At 36.8% G+C, this 14780-nt stretch overlaps 1 protein-coding gene across 2 annotated transcripts in view; it reads right to left on the bottom strand.

The window, feature by feature from the left end:
- The window catches only part of CEP112 (centrosomal protein 112), a 278377-nt gene that overhangs the window by 204927 nt on the left and 58670 nt on the right, over nt 1–14780 (bottom strand). For both annotated transcript variants that reach the window (XM_030534468.1, XM_030534469.1), the window contains exons 9-11: nt 7372–7458; nt 3644–3743; nt 2344–2462 (exon numbers count right to left, since the gene is read on the bottom strand). In XM_030534468.1, the coding sequence (XP_030390328.1) occupies nt 2344–2462; nt 3644–3743; nt 7372–7458 (306 nt within the window). The remainder of the gene's footprint in view (nt 1–2343; nt 2463–3643; nt 3744–7371; nt 7459–14780) is intronic.

The raw sequence follows: 14780 nt of genomic DNA, 5'->3' as shown, positions 1-14780 counted from the left end.
TATCCACTTACCTGAATTAGAGAGTGTTATCTGTGACACCAGTCTTGAGCTACCAACTATACTGCTCAACACATTACTTCCATTGTAACACTAAGTGCATCCCTTCTTGGGTTAAGAGCTAGAGCCCCCAGATTTGTAAAGGTATTGAGGAGTTGCTTCCGCCAGCATTGTAACACCTAACTGATTTAAAAGCCAAAAATCTCATCTTAAAAAGGGCTTCAATAGGATTTAGCCTCCTAAGCACCTAAATATATTTAAAAATTTGGACCTTCAAATCTAAATTGATTAACAAGTCACCTTGGCAATAATTTTACGTTAAACTGGCCAGATCCTGTCTGGTGGATTGATGGCATGAACCATTACAGTGTGTTGCTCAGGTTTCAAACATGCCCATTTCACTCACAATAATGACCTAAAGAACACACAATGTCACATAAATGTGGGTAATGACACTCTGAAAACTGTTAAAACCATATTAATTTATACATATTTATTTTTTAAATAAAAACACCACAGCAGTGGTCAGTCTCCTTGTCAGGTGCCTGAAACATACAGAAAATGCTGATCTTATGATTTTTATGCAAATTTATGCAGTGATGCTATTCATCAGGACCACCTCTTCATAGAGTCTACTGCGAACAGTGACAATGTAAGTCTTTCCCAGAACTGTCAGAATGAAAATTAAAACTGTATCGAGGGGGAAAAGTCAGTGCTGGAAAAATGAATCTATTTTTGAATTGCAAGAGACTCAATTGTAGTTATAATGCTTTTAAAAATAATCTGAAAATAGAAATTAAAAAGTACCAATCCTTATATACAGGAATATTAAAATGACCACTAAATTTAAAAAAACTAATGGATACCCATTACAGGACAGTCCTTGTAGCAGTTACTGAAAAACTTCTTACCCAAACGATGAATGGAACTCCACACAATGAAAGCAACTAACATGACTTTATCATTGGCTCAATATTTACTATCAGGAGAAAAAGAACTTTATCTAGTTCTTCTTTATTAAAAATTTGGGACAGATGAAAAAAGGCCTTTTCAGTAAGCACAAAATCAGAGAATACCTGATTACATTTTTTTAAAGTAAATGTTACACAATGCAACATGTTTTTCTGACTCTAAATCATGCTGGAAACAGCCCCCAGTTTGTTCTACAACACTACATCAGCAAAATATGCTGTCTCCTGTCAACAACTTGACTCCTTACATAACAAAGGACAGTAATGATGTGAGTTTGCAAAGGTCAACTTCTATTCAAAGGAAAAAAAGGACTTGAGAAGGACAAAATGAAATAACTTTCATATACACTAGAAAAATATTCTACTTATCCATCTTTATTGCATTGTCTTGGAATACTGGACTATCACTTTTTGCCCCATGGGGTAAATGGTGCCTTTACACCTCTCCTGGGTTTTCAGTGGATTTAAACTTAACATAGCATTTTTGTTTGTGTACTTGTATCATGGATGACAATGGCAGCTTTGGGCATAACGCTTGCTAGTTAACTGTCCAGCAGAGCAAGTATGATGAATTCAGGATCAAAACACTGTTTTTGTAAGAAACAAAACATTGAGCATTCTTGCCTCAGGTTCTTTGCTATTGGGAAAAACAAAATTTATGAGCAAGTTCTCTTCCAAAGCAAGAAGAAAAACTAACAAGGCCTTTGGCTCATAGGTCCAGGTGCCAAGACATAAAATTAAATACATCCTCTCTGGGAAGTGCCGCATCAATATTGTGGCAAGGCTGGAGCTGTACTGTGATACATCTGTCTCAGCACACATTGATGATACCTTAAGCCTAAAAGTAAATAAAACTTTTATTGAACAATTTAAGTGTCACTGCACAAATAGCTGTTCTAAAGAGTCATTGTGGCTGTGGGCAGCAACAGTTTAACAGACAAAAAATCCACATCAGATAAACTGTCACCAAAAGAATGTGGCAGGACACCTTCCTTGTATACCCAGGCAAATGGGTTTGTCAAAAGCAAAAAATAGGGCTTGCAGAAAGCCTCCAAAGAAAGACTGGGATTTGCTTGTATGCTTTGGAGGACTAGATGTAGTGATGGTGGTGGATACAAATTAAAATGGCAAAATTTTGTAGTAGGTCAAATTTACAAAGATCTATTTTAGGTGAAATATACATTAAGAAAAACTGGCAATGTTACTCTAAAAGTGAGCACAGAGAATACAGAAAAATAATTTCAGAAGTAGCATGTGTCCCTTATAATTTTTTTAAATTAATGATTATCAATATGATGAATTGTACTTTTGATCTTTCTACATTTCTATTGAATGAAAACTTCAGACTTAAAGCAAATGAAGTGTTATCCATTACCCTCTTCTCCCAGTCATTGTTCAAAGAATCTGTGCTTTGCTCACACAACTTCTTTAACTCCACAATCTGCTTTTCCTTAGTCTCTCTGACAACTTGTGACTCGCGAACAAGGGTCTGAACTGCCAAAAAATAGAAAATAAACCAATTCAAGAGATGCCCTCTTCCAATATTGGCAACAAATGCAATCAGATAACTCCAGTCTTCCTTTCTAATATCACTTTCTGATATCTTTGTGCTTTTAAAACATTATTTTGTTTATATGATAACTTCCTTACAAATGTAACATTAAATTCCATGCCTTAAACTGGATATTTAAACAAATATGGGATGTTCTCTTTCCACTGTGGTTTTGTTTACTTATAAAATATTTCCTGGTGACTTTTTTTCTCTCTCTGTGAAAACATGAATATGAATATACAAAATGCTGTAAAACCTTCAGTAAGTATGTGACATAAGAAAATATAAAAACATTGCAACTCTAAATACCTTGCATCAAGATGTTATGCGCTGCCAATTTTTCTTAAATGTACCAGAACAGCAGAAAACCAATAGCAGTTTACATGCAATTCTCTAAGAATTTTGAAAAGTGACTAGTGATTCTGAGTGGCCAACTAAAGTACCTGTAAAGATCCTAATTCTCAAAAGAAGCTGGGCATCTACCCTCTGAAAATCAGGCTCCTTAAAGATATGTTACATTGGGCTCCCAAATACTGAGGCATTCAAAATGCTTGAAATAAAGATTTAAATAAACCATAAAGTAGGGCTGGACTAAATACACTGAATAAATAAATTGCTCAATTCTCCACCCAGAGCTTAAAACTAATCTTGAACTTGTTACAAGGTTCCAAACTGATCATTTTAAATAAGTTTTAGAATTCATGTGCCACTAAACTTTCTACTTCTGATTGGGTGGGCGGGCTTAGCCCGCCCACTTCCCGGAAACCCAATAGATACTTCTGATTAGGATTTGAGATATCAAAGTATTTCTATCACAAGAAACACTGTTTATGTGGTATTTTAAGCCCCACAAAAAACGGTAAGCACTAAACCTAACAAGAACATGCTGTCTCTTGAAAAATGTAGTATGGAAAATGGAGCACAAAGGGAATCAAATGAGCATCCTAGTCAAATGAAAAATTACGGCCAATCTTTGCCCGCAAACTTATGAGCACAACTCCTACTGAAATTCAACAGGAGTTGAACATGTGCACCTAAAGGTAAAATGTGGCCCTTAGTCATTAATGTATATAGTACCACCACACAGAAATAGAAAGCAAAAAATGTTCTCTCATTGTATCACCTTTCTTTTCTAGCTTCCTAATAGTCTCCTCAGCTTCATTCTGTTTACTTTTGTAGAGGGTCTTCAATACTTCAGTTTCATTATTCTTTCTATCCAAAATCTGTAGTAGAAATTCACAACACTTTAACAAACCTGTGATTGAAAAGAAAAATATAACCCACAACCAAAGAACAATATCATATATGTGGATATATAACAATGGAATAATTTTGTATCTATAAAAGAGTAGTAGTCAAGAGATGCTTTGGACTCATGGAAGTAATGAAAAGTATGAAATTATCATTTCCACAGTAACTAACTGCAATGGTTATAAACAGAGGATGAATTCAGATGGGAAGCAGGCAACAGCAGGAGAAGAACTTCTCAGCAACAAAAATACTATTTTAGTGTAAATGTCCTTATAAACAAAGAGAAAGTGAAGAGAAAATGTTACGCAGACAAAGAACTGATTCTGAAAAAGAATGATCTTCACAAGGCATCAAGAGCATCATGATTCTACAGGTCTTGAACCTTGGTCCACAGGGTTCCTAATTGATTGTCACCTGCCTGCTCCCACCCAGTGGCTGAGCAGAAGAGATCACGAAACCTGAAGTTACATCAGAGAGGGTTTCCCCAGGCCTGACTGGAGGAACATACTGAGCTCTGCTTGATCAGGGTCTCCTATTTAAATCTGAAGAGGAAGTTGTCCACACAACTGGGTTCTACCTGGCTGCTACACTGGACCCTGCCTTCTTGCCTGACTCCTGAACCCTGCTTTCCAACCTTGCCCCTGGTTCCTACTTCCAGGACCTGTTCCTGCCATCCTGTCCTGTTCTTGATTCTTGCCTCCAGTCCCTGAATCTGGCTCTGACACTCAGCTTGACACTCCAACTCCTTGGCTTGATCCTCTGACTCTGGCTACAATCTTTAGCTTGACTCCCAATTCTGACTCCGGCTCCGATCTTTGGATTGACTCCCCAACTGTGATTCCTGCTCCAACCACTAGAACAAGCATCTTTGTCTCAGCCCCAACACAATACACCGTTGTCATAACAGTAAATTTAACAGTTTTGAAGACAATCCAAGAATGTGAACATACTTTTTATTGATAAATGCTCAATTAATCCCTATGGGATCCCATCAAAGAACACAAACACAGAGAAGAAAATATAAGATGCAAAATTTTCCTTATAAAAGAATTAACACTTTGCCATTCAGTGGGTAAACAAATTTTTTCTTTTATTTTAAAATACTGTAAGACATCTTACCAAGTGATCCTGCTGTGGCACTCAAAAAAATATAATTGGCTATTCCAAAAGTAAAAGCAAGGACAGTATTTTTGGTCCTTACCCTGCTTTTTGGTAGGACTACATTCTCTATGGGGATATAGGGTGCACGTTGATGACCCACACCAACTTCCTCTCCATGTCTGACAGTTTTAATAGTATTCAGCTGTTTTCTTTTTCACTCCCAGCTATACATTTACCTGTATCCTTAATATCTCATTAAAAACTCCCTCTCCCCATTATCTTATCTCTGAAAGCATTTATATATTTGCTTTCAATTCCTTTACTGTGTTTTGTAGGTCTTTCAAGCCAAAGACAGTACTCTATAATGGAGATTTACTATGGTGTTCTATGTACAATGGAATCTACAATAGAAAGGCAAAGACAACTTTTTGTCTACCTTCATTGTCCACAACCACTCTTTGGTTATACATAAACATATCTCCATACTCTCATTCTTCCGAAAATCACCAGTTCTCTCTGTCCAGTCAAGCACTTTGATCCTATCAGACTCATTAGCATAATTGGCTAATTTCCCACCTTTGCTGGTCTTTACCCCCACCAACTCCTTGCACTGGTATCTCAACCTTCTTCCCTCCCTCCACTGAATATATCTGGCCATCCCAAGAGAGCACTACTGTTGGAGGCAAGCCACAGAAAGAAAGCAACAGATATGTAGGGATATGGAAGCCTCTCATCTGGACTGCCTTCGTTTCCTTAAACCATCAAGATTATTTAAAAAAAATATTTTACTCTTTTTTCTTTCCACATTCTCATAGAAAAGATTTAAACAACATAAGTTGTCTTGATATGTTGACAGCAAAAGACAATCCTATATAGGTATTTGTATTTATAAAAATACAAACACCTCTGTATTTATAAAAATACACTTACCCCTGAAATTGTACAAACGAAATTTATAGTACTGTCTAATCTGAATATTAAAATAAAAAGATGTATATTTATGTAAGTTGTTATGCTTCTGGCTGCAGTTTAAGACACATTTTAATGAATATTATAAACTCAATGTTAAACTTAATATTTATGTTTAAAATGTTTTAATGTTAACTTATAGTAATTCTAAAAACTTTTAACAAGCAGAACGCTGCCACCCCAAAACTGAATGTTACTCTCACCTACATTAAATGGTCTTGTGATTAAAGGATTAATGCAAAACTATTTAACTTCTTCTAAAACATACCCAACATGATAAAACAAGTTCAAAAGATGGAATCTTGACAGCAGTTTGAAAAAAACAACAACTAAGGAGATGGGAAGGCATCTCAACTATTTCTTACTCTTACAAAGCTGTTTCCTTTAGACTCTCAACTTCACTAGCCAGTTACACTTACAAGCTTTCAGAACAGATGAGTCAAATATGCACCTGACCAAATATTAACATCCTTTATGGGAGTCTTTGATGTGTCATAGTGTTGTGTCAACTGACTTCCTCCAAGTCTGTGATTCAGTTTTGAAAAACAAAACTGAGACACTCAGTAAAGCCTAAATTAGGATAAGGCCCCATGAACCTCATCCTGTGAGGTACGGAGCACTCAATTCCCAGTAACTCCATGGGAGTTAAGGACGAAGAAGCACTTACTACCTCAGAAGATGTGACCTTATGTAAAAACATGATAAAAAACATGATACTAAGATAAACAATATAGGTGGTGACAGTCTTTTTAATCATTTGGAAAGTGATGCTTTGCAACACAGTCAGAAGAAATCCTACATAGCCCAAAGTAACCATTATTAAGTGATATTTTATTGCTGTGTAGAATCAAAAGTAAACTAACAGTCTGATAAACTAAGTTAAGCTGAATTGTAAGTGTTCAACAGTTTGCAAATCTATTTATTAAAACAGCCTACTTTTTCAAGCACAGTGTCAAAAATAAAACAGTAAAACCAAGTACTGTAACCATTGTGATAAGAAAATGCATTTGGTACACTCATTTAAACAATTAAAATAAAAAGAAAATGTTAAAGTGACACTGAACTTTACACTAAAGTTAATAAAAGCCAAGTAATACAAATTTACAAACAGAATGCTAGAGTTAGAGCTGGAGTTTCAAAAAAATAATCAGATGATGGTCTTAGTTAATGATAAAAATCACAGATTTACAGTTTCACCATCAGATGAAGCCACAGAAGTTGATGGGTTGTGAAGCAAAAAAATTTTCTTCAAACACTCATATCTGCAATATCATCACTTAGCACATTTATTAACTTTTCACAGAGACATTTTCCTTTTCCAAGTTCATGCCTGTATTGGAGATCTCCCTTTCAAATCAATTTTTGCCAACTGCAACAAACAATAACATCTTATTTTAAAGCAAAATTAACGTTAATCTGAAAGAGCTAAAGCAATTAAATTCAGCTCTGAATTATTTTTTAGGATCATATTCAATATTACAGATTCATGTACTGTACATCCCTCAGAAGTAACATCCAAACATTTCTTACCTTCTGAACATCAGCATCATGTTTCTGCTGTAATTTAAGCTTTTCTTCATGAAATTTAGCTTCCATTATTTTTGTTTTCATCTCCAGCTTTAAAGGAAAAAGTATCTCATAGTTATTAATTCACTTGCAGAATAAAATTACATTAAGGCCCTTCAGTGATTATTTACTTTCCATAATTAGAAAATTATTTTTTTGCTGGGGGGGGGTGTAGAGGGGTTGCTACTCAATAAACAATACAAAAAAAAATCCAAGGACAGTTTTTGAAGTGTTTTCAGACCATTTATTTCATACAAACATTAACAGTTTCAATCTGCACCCACTGTTTACAAAATTGTAGAAGATTTCAGCTGGTGAAAGAGACAAAATTACTGTCCAAAAAGCTAAAATCATATTTTTAAACAAAACAGTGTGAAAAGAAAGTTTTAATATTTGTGATAATGCACATAAATCATGCTAAAAGCTCTTTAATTTATTAGGCAGGTGTTTCTCAAATTTATACAAAGGATGTCCTTCAGCTCTCACTGATGTTTATTTTTATAGGTTTCTATTATTCACAGATTTTATATTCTGTACTCACTTCCTTTTTTAAAGATTCTCTTACTTACAAAATCATTAAGATTATTGCTGGCAAATCAGCAAGCTGGAAATATCCTGTTTTTGCCTTTTTATTTGTTTATTGTAGTTTATTTAAAAGCTTCCATGTAACATGCCAATGATATTGCTGTTCATTGTAAACAGGACAAGTTGTACACCTAAGATGATAACATGATCATTTAAATCTCTCACACATTTTTATTATGGCCTTTGAAAAGCATTGTCAGAATTATATCTCCATGTATCATAGCTCTTTTGTGTATACCAAAAAGCTTTCTAAAATGACCAATGATACTTTGGACCAAATTGTATCTCTCCCACTTAAAACTAGTTACTTCCGCTGCTCAGGGAGCAATGCAGCCAGAAAGCTGACCCCAGCATAATCAGCCCTACAACCTCCGCTGTTCATAAGTGACACATCAGGCTAGGTCACGGGTGGCAATGGCTGGCCAGCAGAATGTTCTTTCCTGGACTGTTCCCACTAGCACAACTTAGACCAACATTTAAGCTGTTCTAAGAGATGCTGAATTGCCACCGCTCTCCTTAGCCAGCTGAAAACAGGATCCCAGCCACGTTCCCTCCACCCTCAGCTCTTGCACAGCTTGGCTGGACCCACAGATTTGGCCTCTTGTGTTTAACTACGTGATGGATAAACTGTATTATATAAAAGAATATGTTTGAGAGCCACACACTAGCCTTCCAAGAGCAGAACTGGGCCAGGTGAGCACAATCAGCTAATTAGGTTTCGGAGTGGGGGGGAGAGGAGAGGAGAGGAGAGGTCTTTTGGCTGGAGGCAGCTAATTAGGAACAGACTCATCTGTGCAGGAACAGGTGGGACCTATAGAGCCAGGAAAGGGACTACAGACTGGGGCAGCTGCAGAGAAAAGGCAGTCACTCCCTGGGGAGAGGGTTCTTGGAGCTAGCACAGCTAGACAGAGAAGTGGAACCAGAGTGTAGGAAGCAGCTCAGGGAAGGAGCATTGAGGGCAGAGAGAGGAAGCCCAGAACTGTTGAGCTGAGAGTCCCCGGACAGGAACCTGAAGTAAAGGGCAGGCCCAGATTCCCTCACCAGCCATTGAGGGAGTGGCACTGGGGCAGTGAATGGGAAGACTGCCTAGGACTGTTGATGTACTGACCCCAGAGGGGGAACACTGAGTGATAAGGAAGATGCTGCAGGTGCTGGAGCAAGAGGAGCTGCAGACCAGAGTGATGGCATGCAAACTGCGCACGGGGCATTGGCCTAAGAGATAATCCCCAGAGTAATCAGGAGGAGGCACCATACCGGCAGTGAGTGGAGCACCCTGGGACAAAGAATCAAATTCTTAATTCGTTACATTTATTTTTCTGTATTTTCTTTGGTTTAAATAAACACAATATTTCAAGACTTGATCTAATTTATTTTATGTATATAAAGATACATATTTAATACAAACACGCTGCTATCCGTTCACTGTAACACATAGATATACCAGCATAGATATTTTTTGTAAATGTATATAGAAAACGTCCACATACTAAAAGATCACAACTTTACTGCACTGAATTTAACAAAAAGAATCCTACAGGCAATCGATCCTGTCAACAGCTGAAAGTAGGAGAGGCAAGTGCAGCAAGCCCTTCCATCAAGGACTCTCCACATTTAAGTAACTGACACATCTAACTGTACTATGCCTACGGAGGACATCTAACCCAAAGTCCAAAATAGGTCTGAAGTCCTTTGCAAGCTACTATACCAGAAAACATCTCCAAGTCTTTGCCAATAGATCCAACTCTTTTCAACACAGATGGGTGGACTGATGTCTAATCCAAAGGAAGGGAAATCTATTCCCCTGATTTTCCAGGTATCATAGACGCTTGTATTCTCAAGACAATCAAATGCTTAGACATTTCATAATATGCCCTTGTACCAAATATCTCTCATTGGCAACTAGTTTTCCCCAATTAGCAAGAGTGCATTGTCGCTAAATGTACTAATTCCAGTAGAGTTTCCTTTCAAGTGTAACAGGACCTGGCATTACTTTGTAGAAAAGGATTCTAAACTTCATCTGAAGAGGACTAGCGAATGAATGTATCCAGAGATACAGTATGAAAAACTCTGAAAATGCTTGCTTAGGATAAGAGAGAGGAGGCTCATTACTCAAGGATAGAAACATTTGAAATACCTTAGGTAGATTAAAATTACCAAATCCTTTTCCATTTTAGAAAAAATGGTTAAATTATTCTTACCTCACAAATCCCAAATACTCAGCATTCTCCCTTTCATTTACAACAAATAAATACATTATCCAAACAGTGCAGACAAGGTAGGATTTTCAAAAATTAGATGCCCAACTCTCATTGGCAAAAGGGTGCATGACTCCCTTAGGTACTTTTTAAAATTCCAGTGTTTTTCTGCCCTGCCTGATCGGCTGACACCATGTATGATGTCATTACCACATACTGGGGAAGTCTACATCAGAGACACAAGTAAAACAGGGAAACTATATTTCAAATATTTAATTAAAAAGTTTTTAAAGTGGCATATATTTTAATAATTAGGGGTGTCAGGATTTTCTTTTGCAAAGAAAAGGTGTTTTTTAAAGTTTATCTTTGAAGTTAGACTAATCCTGCACTCACTGACTTGTTGGAAAAATTGTGGTAATAATATTTAAGATTATGAGTTTGATACTCAGTTCTATGTCCATGAGGCATAAGTACAGCTGTATTATCTTCCACAGCCATTTTGAAACCATTAACTCAACTGTTTAATGTGATAAACCTAAAAATATTAAAATTTTAGAACTACTGCCAGCTTTTCCTTAGATAGAGATGCACAGTGCGACAGTACAAACTATACACCACTTAAGTCCTACTTATGTCCTATTCTAAAGGCTTGAATAAGATTTTAAATTGTCCATATGCCTGGGGCAAGCCCTTAGAGTAGGGATGAACTTTTACCCCAACACACTTTCATCAATGATTTGGTAGTAAATATAAAATTTAAGGATAACACAAAGATTGGTGTAATGGCAGACAGGGCAGGATTCAATTTATATTTGTTGGCGAACCTCTATTTTGGCACAACATTGAAATCAACCAGAAAAAAAATCAGTTGGTAACAGGTGTCATGCAGCTGCCCCCACACCTTGCTCCTGCAGGGATTGGGTGTCACCAACTCTGCAATCATAGGAATGAGGGAGAGGGAACATGAAAGCAGAGCTGCAGAGGGCTCCCTGCGTTGCCACAGGGCCAGTAACACCTGATTCCAGCAGGTGCAAACTGCAAGGAAGGCTAAGACCCTGGGGAGGCAGAGCAGACACTCCTGGCCAGGACTACAGAGAGTAGGATGAGTCCCTGGCTACAGGGAGACCAACCTGTTACTGAATTACTCCATTCATGAGCACAAAATGTTCAGCAGCAGAGTCTGTGCTCGGACCTCCCCACATCTTGCACCTGTAGGAGCCAGCTGTCACCAGCCCCACAGCCAGGCAGGGAGCCCTTTGCAGCTCTGCTGTCATGGTCCTGCTCTGCCACTCACCAGCCAGGAATGTGGAATCATCATTTGGAAGGAACTGTTCAGAAGTACCTTGTGGACAGGGCTCATCCTCCTCTGCAGTCCTGGCCATCCGTCTATGCTCATCAGGACCAGAGCCTTACCTGCAGCTTGCATCTCAGTGTCTTGGGTCCCTGGGCTAAGCATGCGTGAGGCAGGTTGGAGCAAGGGAAGGGGCTTTCCCCCTACACTTCGAATACTCTTAACTATCTACTTAAAGAAAGGAATATCTCTGAAATTTAAAATGCGCGTAAATGAGTCAAATTAACTGCAACTTTTACTTACTATCATGTTAATCTCCTATCACTAAATTCAACTGGTGACAGCTGACTGTATTTCTGAGCCAGCTCCTCTCATCTACCAGCAGTTTCTATGTCTTAAATTGTGTTATGTTTTATAGGTCTAATATATATTGCAAACACAAAATATTATACAAACGATGTAATGGTAACCCTTTCATGTGTGTCAGAAAGAAAGCAGATGAAAACAATTTAGACCTCAGTGCATTCATCTTCATGAGAAAAGCAACTGTTGGTTTATGTACTGATGTCCATGTATACTAACAACTTACATATGGATTCATCTCCTTATTCCTAATTAAGAGATGGCTTAGAACAGAAAGTACATGATGCACTAAGCCTGAGACAGAGAAAGAACTTAATTTTTGAGTAGATATTTATCCATAGTTGAAAAGTTTGCAATTAAGTGTGAAATTTATCCATTGCCACAGCCTGACTATCATTCCTTTAGGTTTCTGTCATTGTTTATTCTCCTCACAGAGACTATGAAGCAATTAAACCCTAAGGCCATGTAAACATTACTGATGTCAAACATCTGTGCTGCCCCTGTTATTTAAAGCCATGGAGGGTGATACCAACAGAACAGCTTTTAAGTGCCTAGTCAGACTTTCCTTTCTTCCTATTTTCAAAAACCCATCAACAGCAAACAATTATGTCATCAAACCACTGTAAAGCATTTTCAGAAATGTAGGAGTTCTGTGTAAACTTGAAAGCTGGTTTCTCTCACCAACAGAAGTTGGTCCAATAAAAGACGTTACCTCACCCACTTTGTCTCCATTTTGAGAAAGGCAGTTTCAGGAATCCTTAGTAATGCAGCTATAATCTAAACCTCTTAGTGGCCATCCGATTACTGCCATAAATATCAGTTATCTAGGTAATTCCCAAATTTTTCATATGTCACAATCCCAGCATTTATCCTGCCACTATTTTTTTTCACATGAATTTGCTGAGGTAGTACAATCTGTTTGATCTGTTTAATTACCTGATATATAAACATATCGCTATGCAGATCAGCCATGTTATTCTGTGCCTGGGGCTCAGAGATACTTTGAATTCCTATTGATCACTGTTTGCTTGTCTTCACTGGACTAATCACCTTCAGGCCAGAGGTGGCATCTTGTATATTAGTATTTTTGGGATATTTGCCAAAACTTTATGTTCACTCGCCAGATTTTTTTCACTAACTGAGGGGAGGGAGGGGTGAAGGGAGACCTGTAAATTCTAACTTCAAAGTTAGAACCAATAAAGTAGTGCAACTTGTTTTTATCTCAAGACAAAATTTTCAACACCTGCATAACACGAAGACAAAAAAGGAATTATTAATCCACAATGATTAATAATCATAAAAAATGAAACTTAACAAAACTTCATTCTTTACTATGTAATTAGTAAACTTCCTACTGAATGCCATTTACTCAACTCTTAATACATGGGGCTAAGTAATAGTAAACAAGAATTCTTTGCACATATAGTCTTTCATCTGGATAATTCAAATGCTGAATCATTGTAGAAGTACTGCACTGCACTTCTCTTGAACAACAGATTTTATCTAGTAGAGAATCTTTTTAAGTTATAGATTATTGGAAGTCTCCATTATTTAGTTTTAGATACTATTTACACACTTCTAAAATTATGGCTCCGAACAGTTTAACATCATGTACAGTAGTTATTACATTCCATTTTTCACTTCTTGTGGCAGTCAGATGCCCCACTAATCTCAAAATCTACCTCATCTTTATGTTTCCATGAAATGGAAAGAAAGGAACAATTACCATACATCAAATATATTAAGAAAACAATTACCATATATCAAGGATATTAAGCTGAAATCCTAGCTCCACTGAAGTCAACAGCAAAACTCCTGTTTATTTCAATGGGGACATGTTTTCATCCTAAGAACTTTAAACTTGTGCATGTACTTCATAGAAGATACAGTACAGCAAAGAAAGTGAACAAGAATCTATTTCCCACAGGGCCTGTAGTGAAGAATGTGCAGAGGTTGTAGTATCCTATGGGGAAACTCAATTACAATACATTTTCTGCGGCAACTCATTACTTACTCTCCTTAGCTATCATGAATGTGTGTAACAAACATATATGGCAAAATTTGTTGAAACATGAACTGATGCTAGCGACAAAAGGTCAAACTTTCTCTGCACCAAATTATCAAGTAGAATTAGGTATATTATATATTTATTAAACTACTGTCTACCCATTCTGAAACACTTTCAAGGTTTTATTATTATTTTATATTTACAAAATAAGTTTGTACCCTACTCCCTTATTTTTAAACAATGAAGATGAGTAAGGATAACTGTCTTCATTTTATTCCCAAAATTAAACTGAGGCAAGATAGAATGACTGACTTGCCGAAAGTCACACACAAAGCCATTGGCAGAAAAAGGAAACCGATAAAACCTTCATTTATACTGGTTTATTTTCTGTAAACGTATACAATTAGAGCATAGTTTATTGATGCATGAATTTCTCTTAAATTCTTAGTACTGAACTGTTTGACATTACAAAATATAATTATCCTCTCCACTTCCACAACTATGCACTCATAAAATACATGAGAATAGCAAAACAAAGTTCCTCATTTTCAAATTAACCACATATCTTTTCTTATAACCCAGTATGTCTGTCCGTGAGATAATATATACATGAATAAAGACTTGCAAGGAAGTATATAGATAGATAAAATATTTTTTATATAAAGCAAGAGCTAAAACCATCCTTTTTCACTGGTAAGTAAAGGATTTTGTAGAGCAGTACTGCCACTTAATCCTAAAGGGATTTCAAGCAGAAAATACAAACTAGTGGTCTTTATGAGGGGGGAAAAAAAGGGGATAGGGGATTATTTTGGTGTGGCATACACTTTTTTCCCTTTTAACAAAATACCTCCTTTTCTGGCATAAGTTTATTGATCACTCTGACTGTATTCTTTCCAACAGAAATACAAGACCTGAAACATCCTGAAGCCTA

The sequence above is a fragment of the Gopherus evgoodei genome, chromosome 15, assembly GCF_007399415.2.
Source record: "Gopherus evgoodei ecotype Sinaloan lineage chromosome 15, rGopEvg1_v1.p, whole genome shotgun sequence".
NCBI classification, from domain to species: domain Eukaryota; kingdom Metazoa; phylum Chordata; order Testudines; family Testudinidae; genus Gopherus; species Gopherus evgoodei.
The sequence above is the reverse complement of the archived record's forward strand: the minus strand, read 5'-3'. Positions and strand labels throughout refer to the sequence as shown.